The sequence below is a fragment of the Fringilla coelebs genome (assembly GCF_963513975.1).
Source record: "Fringilla coelebs genome assembly, chromosome: 24".
Taxonomy (NCBI): domain Eukaryota; kingdom Metazoa; phylum Chordata; class Aves; order Passeriformes; family Fringillidae; genus Fringilla; species Fringilla coelebs.
The window spans coordinates 6,379,282-6,405,805 of record NC_140050.1 but is presented as its reverse complement, the minus strand read 5'-3'; the positions used below and the strand labels follow the sequence as shown (position 1 = coordinate 6,405,805).

At 52.9% G+C, this 26,524-nt stretch overlaps 2 protein-coding genes across 3 annotated transcripts in view; both read right to left on the bottom strand.

The window, feature by feature from the left end:
- Positions 1-716: 716 nt before the first annotated feature.
- Positions 717-21,829, bottom strand: HOMER3 (homer scaffold protein 3). 2 transcript variants are annotated; one of them, XM_084220904.1, is made up of 10 exons: positions 21,766-21,829; positions 13,757-13,880; positions 10,610-10,766; positions 9,102-9,233; positions 7,913-8,020; positions 7,116-7,237; positions 5,631-5,787; positions 3,035-3,145; positions 1,951-2,031; positions 717-1,032 (listed from the first exon to the last, which is right to left on the bottom strand). In XM_084220904.1, exons 2-10 carry the CDS (start codon positions 13,768-13,770, stop codon positions 844-846), a joined length of 1,071 nt encoding a protein of 356 aa, XP_084077030.1. In that variant the 5' UTR covers positions 13,771-13,880; positions 21,766-21,829; the 3' UTR covers positions 717-843. The 2 variants fall into 2 exon arrangements, with proteins under 2 accessions (XP_084077030.1, XP_084077031.1); XM_084220905.1 differs by lacking the exon at positions 13,757-13,880 and having other exon boundaries at positions 21,766-21,824.
- Positions 21,830-22,563: 734 nt separating this feature from the next.
- SUGP2 (SURP and G-patch domain containing 2) overlaps positions 22,564-26,524 on the bottom strand; it is a gene marked incomplete at its 3' end in the record, with an annotated part of 15,116 nt that continues 11,155 nt past the window's right edge. Inside the window, exon 8 of the mRNA XM_084220963.1 lies at positions 22,564-22,841. Coding sequence (XP_084077089.1) covers positions 22,564-22,841 — 278 coding nt within the window. The remainder of the gene's footprint in view (positions 22,842-26,524) is intronic.

Genomic DNA, 26,524 nt, shown 5'->3' with positions numbered 1-26,524 from the left:
TGCCCACGGGAGATCTCAGTGATGTCTGCAGGAGTTCTCGGTGCCCTCAGGAGCTCTCAGTGCCCACGGGAGATCTCAGTGATGTCTGCAGGAGTTCTTGGTGCCCTCAGGAGCTCTCAGTGCCCACGGGAGATCTGGGTGGTGCCCATGGGAGATCTCAGTGATGTCTGCAGGAGCTCTCAGTGCCCACAGGAGCTCTCTTGGTGCCCTCAGGAGCTCTTGGTGCCCACGGGATCTCTCTTGGTATCTGCAGGATCTCTCGGTGCCCTCAGGAGCTCTTGTTGCCCCAGGATCTCTGGATGGTGCCCACAGGATCTCTGGGTGCCCACAGGAGCTCTCTTGGTTCACCCAGGATCTCTGGGTGGTTCCCCCAGGACCTCTCGGTGCCCACAGGAGCTCCCTTGGTGCCCACAGGATCTCTTGGTTCCCCCAGGATCTCTCAGTGCCCCCAGGATCTCTGGGTAGTTTCCCCAGGATCCCTGGCGGTGCCCAGCCCCAGCTGAGGTGCCTCAGGATCCCTGGGTGGTGCCCCCAGGATCTCTTGGTGCCCCAGGATCTCTGAGTGTTTCCCCCAGGGTCTCTCGGTTCCCCCAGGATCCCTGGGTGGTTCCCCCAGGATCTCTTGGTGCCCACCCCAGCGGAGGTGCCCCAGGATCCCTGGGTGGTTCCCCCAGGATCCCTGGGTGGTTCCCCCAGGATCTCTTGGTGCCCAGCCCCAGCAGAGGTGCCCAAGGATCTCTTGGTGCCCCAGGATCCCTGGCGGTGCCCACCCCAGCAGAGGTGCCCCAGGATCTCTCGGTGCCCACCCCAGCGGAGGTGCCCCTCTCCAGGGCTCTGCTGCTCTCAGTTGCTCTCCACCAGCTTGGCCAGGCCCTGCCTGAGCTCGCTGAGCTCGAAGATCTTCACATCCATGATCTCGGCCACCCGGGTGACCTCCAGCTGCGCCCTGTCCCTCTGCGCCAGGCTCTCTGCCAGGCTCTGCTCGGCCAGCTGCAGCCGCTGCTCCAGCTCCGCGTTCCGCGCCTCCAGCTCCTGCGGGACAGACAGACGGACGGACTGCTCACGGCCCTGGGCTCCCCCGGGCCGTGCCCGCTGTCCCCTCCCCGGGCTGGAGCCAGAATCTTCTGGAAATCCTTTGTGGGCAGCCTGTGCTCAGCGTTTGGGAATGAAAAAAGGTTTGGCCAGGCTGTGATGGGGACAATGCCAGCGGGGTGGGGGAGCCGGGGGGATCCTGGGGGGGATTCAGGGGGGATCCCAGGGGGAATGATCCAGGGGGGATCTAGGGGAGGATCCAGGGGGGATCCTGGAGGGATCCTGGAGGGAATCCTGGGGGGAATCCTGGGGGGGATCAGGGGGGGATCCTGAGGGGACCCTGGGGGGATCCAGGGAGCATCCAGGGGGGATGCAGTGGGGATCTTGGGGGGAATCCTGGGGGGATCCTGGGGGGATCCAGGGTGGGATCCAGGGTGGGATCCAGGGGGGGATTCAGGGGGGGATCCAGAGGGGATCCAGGGTGGGATTCAGGGGGGATCCAGAGGGGATCCTGGGGGGAATCCTGGGGGGATCCTGGGGAGGATCCTGGGGGGGATCCTGGGGGGGATCCTGGGGGGGATCCAGGGGGGGATCCAGGGGGGGATCCAGGGGGGATCCAGGGGGGATCCAGGGTGGGATCCAGGGTGGGATCCAGGGTGGGATCCAGGGTGGGATCCAGGGGGGGATTCAGGGGGGGATCCAGAGGGGATCCAGGGTGGGATTCAGGGGGGATCCAGAGGGGATCCTGGGGGGAATCCTGGGGGGATCCTGGGGAGGATCATAGGGGGGATCCAGGAGGGATCCAGGTGGGATCCTGGGGGGGATCCTGGGGGGGATCCTGGGGGGGATCCTGGGGGGGATCCAGGGGGGGATCCAGGGGGGATCCAGGGGGGATCCAGGGGGGATCCTCACCCTCACCTGCAGCTTCTGCAGCGTCTCCTCGCGCTCGCCCTCGGCCTCCCAGCGGCCGCACCTCTGGCTCTTCAGCAGCTGGATCTCCTGGGGGAAAATGTGCATTTTATAATTGGCTTTTTGCAAATATGAACGTCAATATTATTAACATGAATATTAACATGAATATGATGTGCCTATTAACATGAATATTGTGCGTGTCAGTGTGAAAAACGTGTATTTTGTGATTGGCTTTTTACAAATATTAACATGAATATTGTGTCTGTTTTAAAAGGAATATTATGAACATGAATATTAGCATGAATATTATGTGTATATAAAAATAAATATCATTAGCATGAATATTAACATGAATATTATGTATATATTAATGTGAATACTATTAAAATTAATATGAATATTATGTGTATATTGACATGAATATTATGAACATTAATATTAACATGAATATTGTGTGCATATAAAAAATGAATATTATTAGCATGAATATTAACATGAATATTATGTGTATATTACATTAATATTATGAATATTAACATAAATATTGTGTGTATATTAACATGAATAGTATTAACATTAATATTAACATGAATATTATGTATATTTTAACGTGAATACTATTAACATGAATATTAACATGAATATTATGTGTATATTGACATGAATATTATTAGCATGAATATTAACATGAATATTATGTGTATATTGACATGAATATTATTAACACTAATATTATGTGTATATAAAAATGAATATTATTAGCATGAATATTATGTGCATATTAACATGAATATTATGAACATGAATATTAACATGAATATTGTGTGCATATAAAAATGAATATTATTAGCATGACTATTATGTGCATATTAACATGAACATTATTAACATGAATATTAACATGAATATTATGTGTATATTGACATGAATATTGTGTGTGTCAGTGTAAAAATGTGTGTTTATGAGTGGCTTTTTACAAATATTAACATGAATATTATGTGTTATGTTAATGTCTGACAGGTCAGACGGGTTTTGGGGCCCTGCCAGGTTTTGGGGGCTCTGCCAGGTTTTGGGGCCCTGCCAGCCTCACCTCCTCCTTGGCCTTGAGCAGCAGCTCCAGCTCCTCCAGGGTCTGGCTCAGCTCCTCCTTGTTGTTGTCACTGGAGGAATCCGGGGTGCCCTGAGCCTCCAGCTCTGCCACCTGCAGGGTGACATTGCCTCAGCCAAGTCCTGGCCCCAGCTCAAAAAACCCCATTTTATATCTAAAAAAACTCCCATTTTATGTCTCAAAAAACCCCATTTTGCGGCTCAAAAAACCCCACTTTGTGGCTCAAAACCCCCTATTTTATATCTCAAAACCCCTCAATTTTATGGCTCAAAAAAACCCACTTGGTGGCTGAAAAAAACCCATTTTGTGGCTGAAAAAAACCCCATTTTATGTCTCAAAAAACCCCCATTTTGTGGCTCAAAAACCCCCATTTTGTGGCTCAAAAAACCCCCATTTTGCGGCTCAAAAAACCCCATTTTGTGCCTAAAAAAACCCCATTTTGCGGCTCAAAAAAACCCACTTTGTGGCTCAAAAAAACCCTGTTTTATATCTCAAAAACCCTCAATTTTATGGCTCAAAAAAACCCACTTGGTGGCTGAAAAAAACCCATTTTGTGGCTCAAAAAACCCCCATTTTGTGGCTCAAAAAACCCCATTCTGTGCCTCAAAAAAAACCCCTTTTGTGGCTCAAAAAACCCCCACTTTGTGGCTCAAAAAAACCCTATTTTATATCTCAAAAACCCTCAATTTTATGGCTCAAAAAAACCCACTTGGAGGCTGAAAAAAACCCATTTTGTGCCTCAAAAAAACCCTCATTTTGTGGCTCAAAACCCCCCCATTTTGTCGCTCAAAAACCCCCATTTTATATCTCAAAAAACCCCCATTTTATGTGTCAAAAAAAACCATTTTGTGGCTGAAAAACCCCCATTTTGTGGCTCAAAAAAGCCCATTCTGTGCCTCAAAAAACCCCCTTTTGTGGCTCAAAAAAACCCTATTCTATATCTCAAAAACTCTCAATTTTATGGCTCAAAAAAACCCACTTGGTGGTTGAAAAAAAAACATTTTGTGCCTCAAAAAACCCCCATTTTGCGGCTCAAAAAAACCTTATTTTATACCTCAAAAAACCTCAATTTTATGGCTCAAAAAAACCCACTTGGTGGCTCCAAAAACCCCATTTTATATCTCAAAAAACCCCATTTTATGGCTCAAAAAAGCCCTTCAGACGGTGCCTGTGCTTTCTGCAGGGGTTGGGACGCTCTGGAGCTGCTGCAGGGCCGAGCTGGAAGGGTTTGCCCAGGAGAGCTCCCCTGGAAAATGCAGCTGGGCGCCTTGGATTATTGATGAGGAGGATTCATTTTTAAAATGAGGAGGATTCATTTTTAAAATGAGGAGGATTCATTTTTAAAATGGTTCTGAGCTCTGCGGGCAGCGCCGAGGGCGAGGAGCTCGCCCGGCCAGGAGCGGATCCTGCAATTCCCAGGATGCTCCAAAATGGGGATTTGGGGACGGGGATGGAGGAGCTCCCTGAGGCACGGCTCCCTCTGTGACCCTGCCGGGCCAGGGACCCAGGGAATCCTGAGGGAATCCTGAGGGAATCCTGAGGGAATCCTGAGGGAATCCTGAGGGAATCCTGAGGGAATCCTGAGGGAGGGATATTGGGAATAACACCAGGGAATCCTGAGGGAATACTGAGAGAATCCTGAGGGAGGGATATTGGGAATAACACCAGGGAATCCTGAGGGAATCTTGAGGGAATCCTGAGGGAATCCTGAGGGAACCCTGAGGGAACCCTGAGGGAACCCTGAGGGAGGGATATTGGGAATAACACCAGGGAATCCTGAGGGAATCCTGAGAGAATCCTGAGGGAATCCTGAGGGAATCCTGAGGGAATCCTGAGGGAATCCTGAGGGAGGGATGTTGGGAATAACACCAGGGAATCCTGAGGGAATCTTGAAGGAATCCTGAGGGAGGGATGTTGGGAATAACACCAGGGAATCCTGAGGGAATCCTGAGGGAAGAATATTGGAAATAACACCAGGGAACCCTGAGGGAATCCTGAGGGAATCCTGAGGGAACCATGAGGGAATCCTGAGGGAATCCTGAGGGAGCCCTGAGGGAGCCCTGAGGGAATCCTGAGGGAATCCTGAGGGAGGGATATTGGGAATAACACCAGGGAATCCTGAGGGAATCCTGAGGGAAACCTGAGGGAATCCTGAGGGAGGGATATTGGGAATAACACCAGGGAATCCTGAGGGAATCCTGAGGGAATAATGAGGGAATCCTGAGGGAATCATGAGGGAATCATGAGGGAATCCCGAGGGATGGATATTGGGAATAACACCAGGGAATCCTGAGGGAATCCTGAGGGAATCCTGAGGGAATCCTGAGGGAACCCTGAGGGAATCCTGAGGGAGGGATGTTGGAAATCCTGAGGGAATCCTGAGGAAACCTTGAGGCATTCCTGAGGGAACCCTGAGGGAGGGATGTTGGGAACCCTGAGGGAGGGAAGCTGGCCATCAGCCGCTCCAAGCCCAGCACCCCGAGCAGCCTGTCCCCCCGTCCGTCCCCCTGTCTGTCCCCCTGTCTGTCCCCTGTCTGTCCCCCCGTCCGTCCCCCTGTCTGTCCGTCCGTGCCCTCACCCGCTGCCGCAGCGCCTCCGTCTCGTCCCGGTACGCCGCCAGCTCCTTCTTCCACTGCTCGACGCTGGCGTTGGCCTCGTGCAGCGCGGCCGCCAGCCGGGAGTTGTTGTCCTGCAGGCTGAAGAACTCGGCCTCCCACTGCACCTCGCTCACCGAGCTGGGGACACGGAAACGGGGCTGGGACTGGTGCTGGGACCCGGGGATTGAGCCTGGAAATGATCCTGGAAACGGGGCTGGGACTGGGATCAACCCTGGGATTGATCCTGGAAACGGGGCTGGGCCTGGGATCAGTCCTGGGACTGAGCCTGGGATTGATCCTGGGACTGATCCTGGGAATGATCCTGGGAATGATCCGAAACGGGGCTGGGCCTGGTGCTAGGACCCGGGGATTGATCCTGGGAATGATCCTGGAAACGGGGCTGGGCCTGGTGCTAGGACCCGGGGATTGATCCTGGGAGTCTGGGATTGATCCTGGGAGTCTGGGATTGATCCTGGAAACGGGGCTGGGCCTGGGATCCATCCAGGGACTGAGCCTGGAAACGGGTCTGGGCCTGGCGCGGGGACTCGGGGATTGATCCTGGGAGTCTGGGATTGATCCTGGAAATGGGGCTGGGCCTGGGATCGATCCAGGGACTGATCCTGGGATTCATCCAGGGACTGAGCCTGGAAACGGGGCTGGGCATGGGATCGATCCCGGGACTGAGCCTGGAAACGGAGCTGGGCCTGGCGCGGGGACTCGGGGATTGACCCTGGGAGTCTGGGATTGATCCTGGGAGTCTGGGATTGATCCTGGGAACGGGGCTGGGCCTGGCACTGGGACTCGGGGCTGAGCCTGGGACTGGGACTCGGGGCTGAGCCTGGGACTCTGGGATTGATCCTGGGTGTCTGGGATGGATCCTGGGTGTCTGAGATTGATCCTGGGACTGATCCTGGGATTGGTTCTGGGATTGAACCTGGGATTGATTCTGGGATGGATCCTGGGATTGGTCCTGGGCCTGGGCCTGGGACTCTGGGGCTGAGTCCGGGACCCTGGGATTGATCCTGGGACTCTGGGATTGATTCTAGGATTGATCCTGGGATTGATCCTGGGATTGGTTCTGGGATTGATTCTGGGATTGATTCTGGGATTGATTCTGGGATTGGTCCTGGGACAGATCCAAGGATTGGTTCTGGGATTGGTCCTGGGACAGATCCAGGGATTGGTTCTGGGATTGATCCTGGAATTGGTTCTGTGAATGATTCTGGGATTAATTCTGGGCCTGATTTTGGGATTGATTCTGTGATTCTGTGATGATTCTGGAATTGATTCTGGGACTGATTTTGGGATTGTTTCTGGGATTCTGCAATGATTCTGTGAATGCAGCCCAGGCTCAGATCAGCAGGCAGAGAATGAAAAGGTCAGAACGGATCAGAATTATTTGGGATGACGAAACCGAGCGCCCAGCCCTGCCAGAGGGGAGAATCTGGGGCTCAGAGCAGCCTCACCCCTCCGAGAGCATCTTCTTCAGCCTCTCCTTCTCGGTGCTGATCTCCACATCCGCGCTCTGGCTGCGGAACAGCTTGTCCTCCCCGGGCCCGTTGGAGCTGATGATGGGGCTGGGCAGCACCTGGGGACAGGGACAGGTGAGGATGGGGCTGGGCAGCACCTGGGGACAGGGACAGGTGGGGCTGGGCAGCACTTGGGGACAGGGACAGGTGAGGATGGGGCTGGGCAGCACCTGGGGACAGGGACAGGTGAGGATGGGGCTGGGAGGAAGGACAGGGAGAGGTGAGGATGGGGCTGGGAGGAAAGACAGGGACAGGGACAGGTGAGGATGGGGCTGGGCAGCACCTGGGGACAGGGACAGGTGAGGATGGGGCTGGGAGGAAGGACAGGGACAGGTGGGCACCTCCAGCAGGGCCACCCCTGGGGACAGTGAGCAAACAACAGCAAGAAAACTCCAGGGAGGAGGAGGAGGAGGGGGGGAGGAGGAGGAGGAGGAGGAGGAGGAGGAGGAGGAGGAGGAGGAGGAGGAGAAGAAACCTCCTCAGCCCTGCATGGGTCTGTGAGATATGAAACGGGTTTGGCACAGAGTGAGACCCTTCCCAGCAGCACTAATTAATGAATTAATTCATTTTTAATTCATTTATGTGACCTCAGGGGCACCGGTGCCACCCACACCCAGTCCAGCCTGGCTGGGCACACACAGCTCCGGGAGGGAAGGGGATGGGAGCAGCACAGGGAGCATTTTTTCCCTTTTCCTCCCGTTTTCTCCCCGTTTTCTCCCCTTCCCCAGCCTCACCTGGTGGGAAGGCAGGCTCAGGGCAGGGTTGGTGAGCTCAGTTTTATCCTGGCATTTCTCCCTGGCCACACGAGCCGCCTCCTTCACCTCCTGGAACTTCTCTGCAAACTGGAGGGGAAGGGAAGAGTCACCCTGGGCTGGGAACCAGCAGAGCAACATAACAGAAATTATATTTAAATTATATAAATATACAACATATAATATATTATATAAATACATAACGACGCTCTGCCTGCAGCCTCCTTTGCAACGCTTTGGAATTTCTCTCCAGCACCAAAATCCAGGGATTTGTACCCGAGTTTGGCACCCAGGGCTGTGGGTTCAGCACAGGAGCTGCACCTGCAGCCCCAGCTGCACCTGTGGCCCCCAGACCCCTCTGCAGTGCAGCTGCAGAGCCACTTGAGAGCCTTGGCACCTTGAGTTCCACCCAGCCAGGTGAGAACAGCACCTCAGCAGGGGCTTCTCCAGGGGGTCACTGAGCTCACCTGGGACAGGGGACAGGTTTCCTCAGGTTTCCCAGGTCCCGGAGCTCACCTGGCACAGATTCCCTGAGCTCACCTGGGACAGGGGACAGGTTTCCCCAGGTTTCCCAGGTCCTTGAGCTCACCTGGGACAGGTCCCCGAGTTCACCTGGCTCACCTGGCTCAGTCCCCAGCTCACCTGGCTCAGTCCCCAGCTCACCTGGCTCACCTGGCTCAGTCCCCAGCTCACCTAGCTCAGTCCCCAGCTCACCTGGCTCAGTCCCTGGCCCACCTGGCTCACGTGGCTCAGTCCCCAGCTCAGTGCCCAGCTCACCTGGCTCAGTCCCCAGCCCACCTGGCTCAGTGCCCAGCTTACCTGGCTCACCTGGCTCAGTCCCCAGCTCAGTCCCCAGCTCACCTGGCTCAGGGTCCCAGCTCCCCTGGCTCAGTCCCCAGCTCACCTGGCTCACCTGGCTCAGTCCCCAGCTCACCTGGCTCACCTGTCTCAGGCCCCAGCTCAGTCCCCAGCTCACCTGGCTCCCCTGGCTCAGTCCCCAGCTCAGTCCCCAGCTCCCCTGGCTCAGTGCCCAGCTCACCTGGCTCAGTCCCCAGCTCACCTGGCTCCCCTGGCTCAGTCCCCAGCTCACCTGGCTCAGTCCCCAGCTCACCTGGCTCACCTGGCTCAGTCCCCAGCTCACCTGGCTCCCCTGGCTCAGTGCCCAGCTCACCTGGCTCAGGTGCTGCTCGGAGGCGAAGCCCAGCCCGTAGACGGTGTTGGCCCTGCTGTCAGCCCACTGCCCGAACTTCTGCGAGGTCTTGGTGAACGTCATGTTGGGGGTGATGGTGCTGTTGATGATGGCCTGGGCATTGATCGGGGCATTGATCAGGGAACTGATCGGGGAACTGACTGGGGAACTGATTGGGGCATTGATCAGGGAACTGATCAGGGGATTGATTGGGGGATTGATTGGGGGATTGATCAGGTAATTGATCAGGGAATGATCAGGGAACTGATCGGGGCATTGATCAGGGCATTGATCAGGGCATTGATCGGGGAACTGATTGGGGCATTGATTGGGGCATTGATCGGGGAACTGATCGGGGAACTAATCGGGGAACTGATTGGGGGACTGATTGGGGCATTGATCGGGGCATTGATCGGGGCATTGATCGGGGCATTGATCGGGGAGTCAGGAAATCAGTCAGGGAATGGATCAGGGAGTCAGGGAATTGATCAGGGAATCAGTCAGGGAGTCAAGAGATCAATCAGGGAATTGATCAGGGAATCAGGGAATCAATCAGAGAATCAGCTGCTTTTGTGGAGGGAACAGCGGGTGTTTGTGGGGAAAAGCAGCTTTTGTGGGGGCACAGCCATTTTTTAGGGACACAGCCGTTCCTTTAGGGGCACAGCTGCTCCTTTAGGGGCACAGCTGCTCCTTTAGGGGCACAGCTGCTCCTTTAGGGACACAGCCATCGTTTTAGGGACACAGCTGCTCCTTTAGGGACACAGCTGCTCCTTTAGGGACACAGCTGCTCCTTTAGGGACACAGCCATTCCATTAGGGACACAGCTGTCCCTTCAGGGGCACAGCTGTCCCTTCAGGGACCCAGCCATTTTTTAGGGACACAGCCGCTCCTTTAGGGACCCAGCTGTCCCTTCAGGGGCACAGCTGCTCCTTTAGGGACACAGCCATTTTTTAGGGACACAACCATTCCATTAGGGACCCAGCTGTCCCTTCAGGGGCACAGCCATTGTTTTAGGGACACAGCTGCTCCTTTAGGGACACAGCCATTCCATTAGGGACCCAGCTGCTCCTTTAGGGACACAGCCATTCCATTAGGGACACAGCTGTCCCTTCAGGGGCACAGCTGTCCCTTCAGGGACCCAGCCATTTTTTAGGGACACAGCCGCTCCTTTAGGGACCCAGCTGTCCCTTCAGGGGCACAGCTGCTCCTTTAGGGACACAGCCATTTTTTAGGGACACAACCATTCCATTAGGGACCCAGCTGTCCCTTCAGGGGCACAGCCATTGTTTTAGGGACACAGCTGCTCCTTTAGGGACACAGCCATTCCATTAGGGACCCAGCTGTCCCTTTAGGGGCACAGCCATTCCTTTAGGGGCACAGCTGTCCCTTCAGGGGCACAGCCATTCCATTAGGGACCCAGCTGTCCCTTTAGGGACCCAGCTGTCCCTTTGGGGGCACAGCTGGCGGGCGGTGCCCGGGGCAGTGCCCACCTTGGTGCCCCCCACGCTGATGATCCTGTAGACGCTGCGGGTGGCATCGTAGAAGTAGGAGACGGTCAGGGCGTGTTTGCTGGCAGGGATCCAGTTCCTCTTGGTGGCTGGGTCGATCTGGAACACGTGGGCCCTGGTGCTGAAGATGGGCTGCTCCCTGCAGGGGTGGAGAACAGGGCTGGTAATCCTGGCTTTATGGGGTTAAAATGTCAGCTGGGGGTCAGAACCAATTCATATTTCAGCAGGAGAACAGGGCTGTTAATCCTGATTTTATAGGGTTAAAATTTCAGCTGAGGGTCAGAACTTATTCACATTGAAGTTTAGATACACCAAGAGGAGAACAAGGCTGGTAATCCTGATTTTATGGGGTTAAAATGTCAGCTGGGGGTCAGAACCAATTCATATTCCAGCAGGAGAAAAGGGCTGGTAATCCTGATTTTATAGGGTCAAAATTTCAGCTGGGGGTCAGAACCAATTCATATTCAAACAGGAGAAAAGGGCTTTGAGTCCTGATTTTATAGGGTTAAAATTTCAGCTGAGGGTCAGAATTAATTCATATTGAAGTTAAATACACCAAGAGGAGAACAACACTTTGAATGATCATTTTATAGGGTAAAGATTTCAGCTGAAGTTTATATTGAAGTTTAGATACACCAAGAGGAGAACAGGGCTGGCAATCCTGATTTTATAGGGTTAAAACTTCAGCTGAGGGTCAGAACCAATTCATATCAAAGCTAGATACACCAACAGGAGAACAGGGCTGTTAATCCTGATTTTATAGGGTTAAAACTTCAGCTGAGGGTCAGAACCAATTCATATCAAAGCTAGATACACCAACAGGAGAACAGGGCTGTTAATCCTGATTTTATAGGGTTAAAACTTCAGCTGAGGGTCAGAGCCAATTCACATTGGAATCCGGATTTTATAGGGTTAGGATCTCAGGTCAATCCACATTTCTGTTAAGATCCACCAGGGCTGTTGAATCCTGATTTTATAGGGTTTGAATTTCAGCTGAGGATCAGAACCAACTCCCACTGAAGTTTGATACACCAGTGACAGGTTGGTGATTATTAGATGCTTAAATCTGCTGTAGAAATCACAATCTAAAGCTAATTGTTACATGGTGAGCTCATTTATAGAAGTGAAGCATTAAAGGAATTACTGAGAGCAGCAGAACAGTGCCCAGCACCTGGGCTCTGTCCATCCATCACCAGGCAGGGGCTTGGATGGTGCCAGAGGGTCACAGAGCCCTGAGGAAGACCTCCCTGACTTCATCCCTGGGAGCACTGCCCCAATTTGAGACCCCTGACCCAATTAGAGAGAGGAGCTGCACACGTGTGAAGCACTAATAACCTCATTTCATCACAGAGCAGGGATGGGAGGGGCTGGGCTGATGCAAATGTCTCATTTTGGGAAATAAATAGAAGGCAAAATCCTGGTGCAGAGCAATCACACATTTCAGAGCTGTCTGTGAGTTCTGGTTTCTGTGTGAGGTGTTGAGGGAAGGAGGGAGTGCAGCAATTTCCCTCTGTCCTGCTCAGCTGCTGCCAGGTGCCAGCCAGCCCCTGAGGAAATCACAGATCCTCTGGACACGGTTCTCCCAGAAAAATCCCTGGGAAGCTGTGGGGAACTCAGAGGAAAAGAATTCCAACAATTATTATCTCTCTTTCTGTAAGCATTTATCGAAACAGGATGACCCCCGTGGCAGGGAGGAGGGATGATGAGGAGGGCTGCATGGATATCAGGAGGGTAATTAATGACTTAATTACACCAGATTATCCTATATTCCACTGCATCCAAACTGAATCTGCCCAGAATGTCGTGACTGTCCTGACAGTCCTGACACACACACACAGCCCTGGGCCTGACAGGAGCCAGAGCTCCATCGCTGAGGGGAACAATCCCACACTGCATTCTGCTGGGGCACAGAAAATGGTCAGAATTGTGTTTTCTCTCTCTGAGGTTCAGAGAATGTGAATCCCAGAAATATTCCTGGGAAGAATTGTGCCTTGCTGCTCCATGTGAAGGGAAATGTGGCTACAAGCATCGTTGACAGACATGATTCTCCAGAGTGTGCCACTCATGGATGGAGGAATTGGTCATGGACGGACAGACAGACACAGGAACTGAGCACACAAAGCTCCTCCCCTCAGCACAGCTCCTCCTGCCCTGCACACCCCAGGATCAGAGCAGGAATGGAAGGGAACTCTGCACCCCCAGAGGCACAGGGAGCCCCCAGCCCAGCGGGGTTTGGGGCTGGGAATGGCCCAGGAGCTGAGCAGGGCTGCTGCTCCCAGGGCTGGGGGTTTGGGGCTGGAATACCCCAGGATGCTGCCCCAGGGTCAGGAATATCCCAGGGTCAGGAATGTCCCAGGATCAGGAATACCCCAGGATGCTGTCCCCAGGGTCAGGGATTTGGAGGCAGGAATATCCCAGGATCAGGCATATCCCAGGGTCAGGGATTTGGGGCCAGGAAAATCCCAGGGTCAGGAATATCCCAGGAGTTGAGCAGGGCTGCTGCCCCCGAGGTGTTCCAGGGGAGGGAGAAAGGAAAAGGGAAAAGGGAAAAGGGAAAAGGGAAAAGGGAAAAGGGAAAAGAAAAGGAAAAGGAAAAGGAAAAGGAAAAGGAAAAGGAAAAGGAAAAGGAAAAGGAAAAGGAAAAGGAAAAGGAAAAGGAAAAGGAAAAGGAAAAGGAGGCTGGTTGGTTTCAGGAATGTTTTCCATGACACAACAGCCCAGCTGCTCCTCTGGCTCTGCTCAGAACCCAAACCCAGGGATGTTTTTTGGGATTTGCCCTCTCTGGCACACCCCTGCAGCGTGCAGCTCCCCCAGCCCTGCTCCTGCTGCTCGCTGCCTGAGCAGCCTGTGCCATCAATCCACCCCCTGGAGCCTCCCAGGGCCAGCCCCAGAGCCCAGCAGGGAAGATTTGATTTCCTTCCCCCTCCCAGGTGCCAGCCCTGGCTCAGATTTCTCCCACAGCACACTCCCCACCCGCCCTGCCTGCATTTTTGGAGTGAGATTCCAATTTCCCAGGCTCTGTTTCCACGTGGATCATGACCTATCTTTGGCACAGGGGGAAAATGGACATTTCTGCCCTGAAATCCCCAAATCCTGGCTGCTTTTGGAAAGGACAGAGGCAGGATTTACCGAGTTGTTGACATTTGTTAGTAGGGGCAGGAGGCTGGTGCAGTTAGTGGGGTGTCCCCTCCTCAGGCCTCTCTCAGCTGCTCTCAGGCTCCTTCCCAGCGCTGCCTCCACAGGGATTCATTCCCTGGCAAGGGAAAAAACCCAAAATTTATTTGTGATTTGTTATTCCCCACACAACCCAGCTCTGTGTGGCCCCAGTATTCACAGAGCTGCTCGTTTGCAGCCATTCCTCAGCTCTGAGCCAGGTTCATTCCCTGCTGTGGGGGATATTTGGGAGAGCTGTGCAAGAGGAGCAGGGAGGGGGCCACCAGGAGCCTGGGAGGCTCCAGAGCTGCCAGCCAAGCCCACGTGGTGCTGCTGCCTGATGGAAAACCCTCCTGGGAGATCATTCCTCGGGCACAGCAGCTGTTCCTGGGCTCCTGTCCATCCTGGAGTCCTGTCCTTGTGTCCCTGTCTGTCCTGGAGTCCTGTCCCTGTGTCCCTGTCCATCCTGCAGTCCTGTCCCTGTGCATCCAGGATCCCTGTCCCTGTGTCCCTGTTCCTCCAGGATCCCTGTCCCTCTATGGGGCTGTATCCAGACCCCATCCCTGTCTCCCTGTCCATCCTGGAGTCCTGTCCTTGTGTCTCTGTCTGTCCAGGAGTCCTGTCCCTGTGTCCCTGTCTATTCTGTCCCTGTGTCCCTGTCCATCCAGACCCCATCCCTGTCTCCCTGTCCATCCTGTCCCCATGTCTTTGTCCATCCTGTCCCTGTGCCCCTGTCCATCCAGGATCCTGTCCCTGTCTGTCCTGTCCATCCTGTCCCTCCAGACCCCATCCCTGTCTCCCTGTCCATCCTGTCCCTGTCTCCCTGTCCATCCAGGATCCCTGTCCCTGTCTTCCTGTCTGTCCTGGAGTCCTGTCCTTGTGTCCCTGTCCCTCCAGACCCCATCCCTGTCTCCCTGTCCATCCTGGAGTCCTGTCCCTGTCTCCCTGTCCCTCCAGACCCCATCTCTGTCCCCCTGTCCATCCTGTCCCTGTGTCACTGTCTGTCCTGGAGTCCTGTCCCTGTCACCCTGTCCCTCCAGGATCCCTGTCCCTGTCCCTCTATGGGGCTGGATCCAGACCCCATCCCTGTCTCCCTGTCCATCCTGTCCCTGTCTCCCTGTCCATCCTGTCCCTGTGTCCCTGTCCCTCCAGACCCCATCCCTGTCCCCCTGTCCCTGTCCATCCTGTCCCTGTCCCTGTCTCCCTGTCCATCCTGTCCCTGTCTCCCTGTCCATCCTGAAGTCTGTCCCTGTCTCCCTGTCCCTCCGTGTCCCCTCCAGCTCTCCTGGAGCCCCCTCAGGCTCTGGGAACAGCTCCAAGGCTCCTCTGGACCTTCCCTTCCCCAACCCTGGGCACCCATGGGGGCAGCCTCAGCTGCTCTGGGAATTCCATCCCAACCCCTTCCCATCACCTCCAACCTGACAGAGGGACAGGACAGAGGGACAGGACAGAGGGACAGGACAGAGGGACAGGACAGAGCTGAGCTGCTCCCCAAACACCAAAGCAGCTCTGGGGTTCCCACTCCTGTCCCCCTTCCCGAGCTGACCCCTGCAATGCTGACAGCTCCTTTCCTGCTCAGGGGGAATAAATAAATAAAGGTGTAAATAAAACCACTCACACCCCGGGGCTGGCCTGGGCAGATAATTAAGGAGGAGCAAAGATCTGGTGGCGCTGGAAGGGATCCAGCACAGGGGGAAGGGCAGAATTCAGCAGCCCAGGGAGGTAAAAATGAGTTTTTTACCATTCCACTGAATGAGGGGGTATCCAGGACAGGAAGGGGTTAAACGCTGGGTTTTTAACACCTTCTGAGCTGGAATGTTCAGCCTTGCATTTTGTTTGAAGGGGAATTGTGAGTTGCTGCAAGTTCTTTTAGTGGATATCCACTGAGAGAGCACCTTCATTTAGTGGATATCCTTTAAAAGAACCCTGAATTTAGTGAATATCCTTTAAAACACCCCTAAATTTAGTGGATATCCTTTAAAAGTACCCCATAATTTAGTGAATATCCTTGAAAGAACCCCTTCTTTCAGTGGATATCCATTAAAAGAACCCTTTAATTTAGTGGATATCCTTTCAAAGAACCCCTTTTTTAGTGAATACCCTTTAAAAGCACCCATAATGAAATGAATATCCATTAAAAGCACCCCAGCTTTTAGTGAATATCCATTAAAAGCACCCCTAATTCAGTGAATATCCATTAAAAGCTCCCCTAATTCAGTGAATATCCATTAAATCACCCCTAATTCAGTGAATATCCATTAAAAGCACCCCTAATTCAGTGAATATCCATTAAAAGCTCCCTTTTTTTTTTTCACTCCTCCCCTCTCCCTCCAGGTGCTGCCCGGGCAAGGACCCAAAGCCCCCAGGGCTGCTCCTGGAGGGATCCAGGGAAGGTCCAGGGATGGCTGGGGAGGATTCAGGGATTCAGGAATGTTTAGAGAGGATCCAGGGATCCAAGGAATGAGTCAGGGAATGTTAAGGGAGGATCCAGAGGAGGTCCCAGGGATGGCTGGGGAGGATCCAGGGATTCAGGAATGTTTAGAGAGGATCCAGGGATCCAAGGAATGAGTCAGGGAATGTTAAGGGAGGATCCAGAGGAGGTCCCAAGGAATGTTTGTTACCTATGATTTGTTATTTGTGATTTGTTATCTGCGATTTGTTATTTTTTATCTGTGATTTGTGATCTGTGATTATTTGCTATTTGTTATCTGTGATTTGCTTTTGTTATCTGTGATCTCTTATTTGCAATCTGTTATCTGTGATTTCTGATCTGTTATTTGTGATCTGTTATCTGTGATTTATCTGTTATCTGTGATTTCTGATCTGTTATCTGTGATCTGTTATCTGTTATCTGTGATTTCTTATTTGCTATCTGGTATATGTGATTTGTTATCTGTGACCTGTTATCTGTGGTTTCTGATCTGGTATCTGTAATTTTTGATCTTTGATCTGTGATTTGTGATCTGTTATCTGTGATTTCTGATCTGTTATCTGTGGTTTCTCTGATCTGTTATTTCTGACCTGTTATCTGTGGTTTCTGATCTGTTATCTGTTATTTCTGACCTGTTATCTGTGGTTTCTGATCTCTGATTTGTCCCTCAGCTCTGGGCAGAGCAGCAGTGACCCAGCAGGGCGAGGAGAGCTGGGGACACGGTGACACAGGGCCAGGGCACCGAGCTGGGCCAGCAGGGCCAGATGGCACCGGGCAGGGCCGGGATAGCAGCGGCACGGGGTGCCAGGGGCTGGCAGGGACAGAGCCGGCCCTGCCACGGTGTGACACTGCCAGCAGTGCCACAATGTCACACTGCCAACCCTGCCACGGTGTCACACTGCCAGCAGTGCCACAATGTCACACGGGCTGTCCTGTCCTGCCACAGTGTCACACTGCCAGCCCTGCCATGGGTGTCACACAGACTGTTCTGCCACAGTGTCACACTGCCAGCCCTGTCCTGCCACGGTGTCACACAGCCAGCCCTGCCACGGTGTCACACAGACTGTCCTGCCACGGTGTCACACTGCCAGCCCTGCCACAGTGTCACACAGACTGTCCTGTCCTGCCACAGTGTCACACGAGCTGTCCTGCCACAGCGTCACACAGCCAGCCCAGCAGGACAGGGATGGGTGAGGGGACAGGGACGGGTGTGAGCAGGACAGGGATGGGTGTGAGCAGGACAGGGACGGGTGTGAGCAGGACAGGGACGGGTGTGAGCAGGACAGGGATGAGTGTGAGCAGGACAGGGATGGGTGTGAGCAGGACAGGGATGGGTGTGAGCAGGACAGGGATGGGTGTGAGCAGGACAGGGACGGGTGTGAGCAGGACAGGGACGGGTGTGAGCAGGACAGGGACGAGCATCTGCCTCCCCTCCCTGAGGGAGAATCCCCCGAGGGATCCCTGAACAGGGAGAATCCCCCCAGGAATGCCCAGGAATCCCCCCAGGAATCCTCCCAGGAATCCCCCAGGGATGCCCAGGAATCCCCCCAGGAATCCCCCCAGGAAATGCCCCAGGAATTCCCCAGGAATCCCCCCAGGGATGCCCAAGAATGCCCCCAGGATGCCCAGGAACCCCTCAGGAATCCCCTCAGGGACCCCCCAGGAATGCCCAGGAATCCCCCCAGGAACCCCCCAGGGATGCCCAGGAACCCCCCAGGGATGCCCAGGGATCCCCCCCCAAGAATCCCCCCCGGAACCCCCCGGGATGCCCAGGGATCCCCCCAGGATCCCCCCCGGATCCCCGGGCCGGGCCGGGCCGCCCCGCCCCCACAGGGCAGAACTGGGGCACCGAGCGGGGCTGGCAGCCCGGCCCTGCCCCTCCCCCTGCTGCTCCAGGGCTGTCTGTCTGTCTGTCTGCTCTCCTTTTATCTCCCCCCAGCAGCCCCAGGCTGGCTGTCTATCTGTCTGGCTGTCTGTCTGTCTGTCAGTGCTGCTGATAACGGCAGCCCCCAGCTCCTCCCCCCAAATTCCAACCCCTGCAGGGCCTCGGGGGGTGCAGAGAATTCCCAGCCCTGATCCCGGTCCTGCTCCTGGCCAGGGCCTGGGGGATCCCTCTGCATCCAGGATATCCCAAAATTTAACCCAGGATATTCCACAGCCCAGGGTATTCCACAATTTAACCCAAGATATCCCACAGCCCAGGGTATTCCACAATTTAACCCAGGATATTCCACATTTCAATCCAGATTTTCCACAATTAATTAAATCCAGGATATTCCACAATTCAATCCAGGATATTCCATATCCCAGGATATTCCACAATCCAGGATATTCCACAATTTATCCCAGGATATTCCACATTTCCATTCAGGATATTTCACGATTCAATCCAGGATATTCCAAATTTCAACCCAGGATATCCCACATTTCAATCCAGGGTTTTCCATATCCCAGGATATTCCACAATTCAATTCAATTCAGGATTTTCCACAATTCAATCCAGGATATTCCACATTCCACAACCCAGGATATTCCACATTTCAATCCAAGATTTTCCACAATTAATTCAATCCAGGATTTTCCACAATTAATTCAATCCAGGATATTTCACAATCCAGGATATTCCACAATCCAGGATATTCCACAATCCAGGATATTCCACAATTCAATTCAGGATTTTCCACAATCCAGGATATTTCACATTTCAATCCAGGATATTCCACAATTCAATTCAGGATTTTCCACAATCCAGGATATTTCACATTTCAATCCAGGATTTTCCACAATTAATTCAATCCAGGATTTTCCACAATTAATTCAATCCAGAATATTCCATATTCCACAGCCCAGGATATTCCACGATTTCTCCCCGGGACACTGAACTGCAGAAGTGCTTTGGGGACAAAGTTTGGATTTCAAAAATGGATTTAGGGTTTTGGGGACAAGTTTGGGTTCCAAAGATGGATTTAGGGCTTTGGGAATAAAGTTTGGGAAGATGGATTTGGGAGTTTGTGAAGATGGATTTAAAGTTTTGAGGACAAAGTTTGGGTTCCAGAAATGAATTTGGAGCTTTGGGGACAAAGTTTGGATCCCAAATCAGGATTTGGGGTTTTGGGGACAAGGTTTGGGTTCCAAAATTGGATTTGGGGGTTTGGGAATAAAGTTTGGGAAGATGGATTTGGGAGTTTGTGAAGATGGATTTAAAGTTTTGAGGACAAAGTTTGGGTTCCAGAAATGAATTTGGAGCTTTGGGGACAAAGTTTGGATTTCAAAGATGGATTTGGGGCTTTGGGGACAAAGTTGGGATCCTAAATCAGGATTTAGGGTTTTGGGAATAAAGTTTGGGAAGATGGATTTAAGGTTTTGGGGACAAAGTTTCAATTCCAAAAATGGATTTAGTGCTTTGGGGACAAGTTTGGGCTCCAAAACTGGATTTGGGACTTTGGGAATAAAGTTTGGGAAGATGGATTTGGGGGTTTGGGGACAAAGTTTGGATCCCCAGTCAGGATTTGGGGTTTGGGGACAGGGTTTGGATCCCCAGTGAGGATTTGGGGTTTGGGGACAGGTTTGGGGATCCCCAATCGGGGTTTGGGGGTTTGGGGATCCCCAGTGGGGATTTAGGGGTTTGGGGATCCCCAGTCAGGATTTGGGGTTTGGGGATCCCCAGTGGGGATTTAGGGGTTTGGGGACAGGTTTGGGGATCCCCAGTGGGGATTTGGGGGTTTGGGGATCCCCAATTGGGATTTCCCCTCCCCAGGAGGGTTTTCCCAGCCGTGACCTTGGGGAGCAGCTCCAGGATCGGCTCCAGCTCTGCCCCGTTCCCAGGGGATCCCCGGGGCAGCTGCTCCAGACCAGGGCCAGCCCCAGCAAGGTCACACACCCCCCAGGGGCCTGGAAACCCCACAGAAATGGATTTTTCTGGAATTCTGGAGCCTCCCGGGGGTCCCTTTTCCTCCTCCTGCTCTGGGACACCAACACTGCTACGATGGAATTCAAATTTGAAAATTTAAAATTTAATTGAGCAATTAAAATTTAAAAATCAAAGCCAGGCTGCAGCTCAGGAATTCTTCAAACATCATCCAGCCAGGAGAAAATGAGAATTAAAGAAATGGAGATTTTAATGGATTAATATATTGATTTAAAAAAGAATTTAACTCAAATCAGCTCCCTGAGGTTGATTTTTAAATCTCCTTTGCAGGCAGAGTTGTGGAAATTCTGATGGAATTTCAGAGTTGTGGAAATTCTGGAGTTATGGAAATCCTGCTGGGATTCCAGAGGAATTATGGAAATCCTGCTGAGATTTCAGAGTTATGGAAATTCTGCTGGAATTTCAGAGTAATGGAAATTAAAAAGAAAAAAAAAAAGGGGGGAAATTTTAAGAAAGGAAAATGTTTTCAAAGGAGAATGGTGGATTTTAGGAATAGGAATGTGATTTATTCCAAAGCTCAGCTGGGAGGGAATGATCTGCCAGGATTCCAAAAAGAGAACTGGGGCATCAATCAAAGCCAGCCTGAGCTCCTGTCCTGCACCAAAATCCACCAAAATCCACCAAAATCCACCAAAATCCACTGAACCCCAGCACCACAACCCTGCAGCAGAATTTCAAACCCTAAATTACAAATCCCAAACCCCAAAATTCCAAACACCAAAATTTCAAATCCCAAAATCCCAAACCCTAAAACCTCGACAACCAAAATTTCAAACCCCAAAATTCCAAACACCAAAATTTCAAATCCCAAAATCCCAAACCCCAAAATCTCAAACCGCAAAACCCCAACATCAAAACCCCAGCACCGAAATTCCAAACTCCAAAATCTCAAATCCCAAACACCAAAATCCCAACATCAGAATCCCAAACCCCAAAATCTCAAACCCCCAAATCCCAAACCCCAGAATTCCCAGAGCAGACCCCAAAACCAAATCCCCGCCGCAAAATTTCAAACCCTGAAATTCCAAATCCCAAACCCCAGAATCCCAAATCCCAAACCCCAAATTTCCAAGAGCAGACCCCAACACCGAATCCCCGCCGCGGAATTTCAAACCCTGAAATTCCAAATCCCCAAATCCAACCCCCAAAATCCTAAATCCCAAATCCCAAATTCCAAGCCCCAGAATTCCCAGAGCAGACCCCAACACCGAATCCCCCTCGCGGAATTTCCCTCCCGGCGGGGCCCGCGGGGGTTTCCAGCAGCTCCCACCCCCAAAACCACAACCGGGATCCATTTTCCTGCATCCAGACCCGCAACAAAGCCAAGGAAAATCGGGATTTTGAACTCTCCGGAAAGTTTTCGGGCACAGCCCCGCCGGTTCGGGTTCCACAAATCCCGGAGTTTTCCCTTCCAAGGGAATTCATTTCAAGAACTTGCAGCAACTCGCCCTTCCCCACTTCCCTGCCCCAAAAATAAAAGGCGAGGCGAAACTTTCCAGCTGGCAGCGCGGAAAAAAAAGCGATTTAACCCTTGAATTCCCGTCCTCGCTGCCTGAGAAGCGACGAAGAACGAAATAACCAAAGGAACAACAAAAGCAGAGCGGGAACGGCGGCCGCGGCTCTCACCCCATCCCCGCCGGTTCCGCTCCTCTCCCGCCGCCGCCTCCTCCTCCTCCTCCTCCTCTTCCTCCTCCTTCTCCCCTTCCTCTTTCTTTCTGTCTTTCTCCGGATCCGGATGCTCTTTAAATTTCCTCCGGAATTTCACTTTGAAGCGTTGCTGCTGCAGCTGCTGCAGCTGCTGCTCCGCCGCACCGAGAGCGGCACCGGGAGGGGCTCCGGGATCAGCACCGGGAGCGGCACCGGGAGCGGCACCGGGATCGGCACCGGCACCGGGAGTGGCTTTAGGGAGAGGCTCCGGGATCGGGAGAGGCTCCGGGATCGGGAGAGGCTCCGGGAGTGGCTTCGGGAGCGGCACCGGGAGTGGCCCCGGCGCTTCCCCGCCCGCTGCTCCGCCGCTCTCCCGTTCCGTTCCAGCCCGGCAGGGAGCGGCTGGATGGAGCCGGTGCCGCTCCGAGCCTCTCCTCCCCCCGTACCGAGCCTCTCCCCGCCGCCCGGGCGGCCCGAGCTCTTCGCTGCCCTCTCCCGGCCCGCTCCTGCCCGGTCCCTGCCGTTCCTGCCCGGTTCCTGCCCCTCCTGCCCGGTCCCTATCCGCTCCTACCCGGTCCCTATCCGCTCCTGCCCGGTTCCTGCCCGGTCCCTATCCGCTCCTGCCCGGTCCTTGCTGCTCCTACCCCGTTCCTGCCCGCTCCCTGCCCGGTTCCTGCCGCTCCTGCCTCCTCCCTGCCCGGTCCCTGCCGCTCCTACCCGGTTCCTTCCCGGTCCCTGTCCGGTTCCTGCCCTCTCCTGCCCGCTCCTGCCTCCTCCCTACCCGGTCCCTCCCCGCTCCCGCCGCCCCATCCCGCTCACGTTTGGCCGCTTTTCTTCTCCCGACTTTATTCGCGGCGGCGGCAGCACCACCTGCCGGGACAGCGGGCTCGGGGCCACCGGGGACAGCGGGGCTCGGGGACAGCGGGGACAGCGGGGCTCGGGGCCACCGGGGACAGCGGGGCCACCGGGGACAGCGGGGACAGCGGGGCTCGGGGCCACCGGGGACAGCGGGGCTCGGGGCCACCGGGGACCGGAGCTCTGACCCCTGGAACCGACTGCACCACAGAAACCGGGAATCCTTGGGGTTCTCCGTGCCCCGGAACCCCCCGTGCCCCCAAATCCTCCTCACCCCTGGAATCCAGAATTCCACCCTGGCAGCGTGAACCGGGTGTGATAACGCAGTGTGATAACCCGAGTGTGATAACACCATTGATAACCCAGTGTGATAACCCGGGTGTGATAACCAGTGTGATAACAGGGGTGTGATAACACCATTGATAACCCAGGTGTGATAGCCCAGGGTGATAACCCGAGTGTGATAACACTATTGATAACCCAGTGTGATAACCCGGGTGTGATAACGCAGTGTGATAACACAGAGTGATAACCCAGGTGTGATAACGCAGTGTGATAACACCAGTGATAACCCAGTGTGATAACCCGGGTGTGATAACCCGGGTGTGATAGCCCAGGGTGATAACCCGGGTGTGATAACCCGGGTGTGATAACCCAGAATTGATAACCCGGGTGTGATAACCCCGTGTGATAACAGGGGTGTGATAACCCGGGTCTGATAACACCATTGATAACCCGGGTGTGATAACCCAGAATTGATAACCCGGGTGTGATAACCCGGGTGTGATAACGCAGATGTGATAACCCGGGTGTGATAACCCAGATGTGATAACCCAGTGTGATAACAGGGGTGTGATAACCCAGATGTGATAACACAGTGTGATAACAGGGGTGTGATAACCCAGATGTGATAACACAGTGTGATAACCCAGGTGTGATAACACAGTGTGATAACCCAGATGTGATAACCCGGGTGTGATAACCCAGAATTGATAACCCAGGTGTGAACCCCTCCCCCACTCAGCCTTCCCTCCCCGCCCTGCGCTGTTGTCCCCGTGCCAGGTGTCACCCCTGTCCCCAGTGTCCCACCCCTGTCCCCTGATCCTTGTCCCCATCCCTGTCCCCTGTCCCATGCCTGTCCCTGTCCCCATCTGTGTCCCCTGTCCCCATCCTTGTTCCTGTCCCATCCCTATCCCTGTCTGTGTCCCCATCCCTGTCCCCTGTCCCCATCTGTGTCCCCTGTTCCCATCCTTGTCCCTGGTCCCTGTCCCCATCCTTGTCCCCTGTCCCTCTCCCTGCCTGTGTCCCCATCCCTGTCCCCTGTCCCCATCCCCATCCTCTGTCCCCTCGCCCTGTCCCCGTCCCCTGTCCCCATCCCTGTCCCCTCTCCCTTCACTATTATTTCAGTATTATTTCAGTATTATTTATTTCAGTATTATTTCAGCATTTTTTTGCATTATTTCAGGATTATTTCAGGATGATTTCAGGACTATTTCAGGATTATTTCACTATTTCAATTCAAAAATTGAGTGTTTCCATGCAAACCACTGAACTCTGACCTCCTGCAGGGATCCCCAACCCCTCCTGGAGCCCACAAACCCCAAATTCTGCTGCTTTAACCCCAAAATTCCATTTTTTTTCCCCCCACACCAGCTCAGGATTCCTCTCCAGACGGGCCCTGAGCCACTTTTGTGTTCCCAAGGACACAAATTCCTCCTTCAGCACCGAAAATACCCAAATTCACCTTCCAGCTTCTGTTTAAAGCAACTCATTAAAGGCTCCCCGTGCCCCTGAGGCTGCTGCAATCCTGATTTTACAGGGAATTAAAACGATTTTTAATTTATTTTAAAATTATTTTTAATTATTCCTCACTGACCAGAGGGTTCAAATCCATTTTCCCCCATTTTTCCAATTTTTTTTAGCCTCTCAAAACAATTTTCCCCACTTTTTAAAATTTTTTTTGGTCCTAATTTGATTTTTTTCCACCTTTCTCTCTGTCCAAAAATGTAATAATTTCATTTTATTTCTATTATTTATTAATTTTTATATTATTTCTTTTATTCCTAGTATACTTTAGGTTACAAAACTTTTATTTCCAATCCTGTCAATAGAAAATATTGATAAATCTGCTACTATTGAACCCATGAATATTTCCACACTGAATTTATGTTAATTATCCTGTTAATTGAGGAGGGTTCTGATTTTTGATCAATAATTATTCCCAAACCAGCAGTTTTACATGGAATAGTTGCAATTTCTGAGCCAATATTTGGAATTTTAGAGCCAATATTTGCAATTTCAGAGCCAATATTCAGAATTTCAGAGCCAATATTCGGAATTTCAAAGCCAATATTTGGAATGTCTGAGCCAATATCTGGAATTTCAGGGCCAATATTTGGAATTCCAGAGCCAATATTTGCAATTTCAGAGCTAATATTCAGAATTTCAGAGCCAATATTTGGAATTTCTAAGCTAAAATTTGGAGTTTCTGAGCCGATTTTTGGGGTTTTGAGCCGATTTTTGGAGTTTCTGAGCCGATTTTTGGGGTTTTGAGCCGATTTTTGGGGTTTTGAGCCGATTTTTGGGGTTTCTGGCAGCCCGAGGCTCCAGCCCCGCCCGCAGCAGCTCCTCCCCCTGTGCAATTAGCGCCGCTTAATTAGGGCAGGTCATTAATGAGAGCTCTGAGGAGGGGGGGGGGGGGGGGGGGGGTCTGTCCTATTTGGGGGGGGCTGGGGCTGCACCAGGGACAGAGGGACAGAGGGACAGGGATGGGGACAGGGATAGGAAAGGGACAGAGACAGAGGGGACAGGGGACACAGGGACAGAGGGACAGGGACAGAGGGGACAGGAAAGGGACAGGAAAGGGACAGAGGTGACAGCACAGTGTGATTGTCACTGCTGGAGAGGGACAGGGATAGAGGGGACAGGAAAGGGACAGGGACAGAGGGACAGGGACAGAGGGACAGGAAAGGGACAGAGACAGGATGGGGACAGGGGACACAGGGACAGAGATGGGGACAGAGACAGGAAAGGGACAGGGACAGAGGTGGCAGCACAGTGTGACTGTCACTGCTGGGGAGGGACAGGGATAGAGGGGACAGGATGGGGACAGGAAGGGGACAGGGACAGAGGGACAGGGACAGGGATGGGGACAGGGACAGAGGGGACAGGAAAAGGATGGGGACAGGGATGGGGACAGAGGGGACAGAGACAGGAAAGGGACAGAGGATGGGGACAAGGACATAGGGGACAGGAAAGGGACAGAGACAGAGGGGACACAGGGACAGGGACAGAGGGACAGGGATGGGGACAGGAAAGGGACAGGGACAGGACAGGGACAGAGACACCAGACAGGGACACGGCTGGAGCCACCTGGGATGGCAGAAAGTGTCCCCAAAGTGTCCCCAGGGATGTCCCCAAGGTGTCCCCAGATGGGCTTTGAGGTCCCTCCCACCCCAACCCCTCCCTCGCCCCACAGGGCTCAGGAAATCCCAAACCCTGAAATTCCAAAATCCCAAACCCCAAACACCAAATCCCAAAATTCCAAACCCCAAATCCCAAACCCTGAAATCCCAAAACCAAAATCCCCAAATTCCAAGCCCCAAACCCCAGAATTCCAAACTCCAAATCCCAAAATCCCAAACCCCAAACCCAAAAATTCCAAACCCCAAACCCTGAAATTCCAAGCCCCAAACACCAAAACCCCAAACACCAAATTTCCAACACCAGAATTTTATTGGCACAGAGAACTCCAACAGTCCCAGCCCCAAACTGAACAAAAACCCCAAACCCGGTCACCAAAAAGCCCAAAATTGGATTTTATTCAGAAAAACCCCGGGGTGGTTTCAGCATATTCTGATTTCAGTGTTTTATTTTGATTTTT

Bases quoted from the DNA above. Each gene is read 5' to 3' on its own strand.
- HOMER3 (XM_084220904.1), bottom strand. The intron at 8,021-9,101 runs GTGAGCTGGGCA...CTTCCCCTCCAG, and splicing joins CCGAGCAGCACCTGAGCCAG to TTTGCAGAGAAGTTCCAGGA. The intron at 5,788-7,115 runs GTGAGGCTGCTC...CCGTGTCCCCAG, and splicing joins AAGAAGATGCTCTCGGAGGG to CTCGGTGAGCGAGGTGCAGT.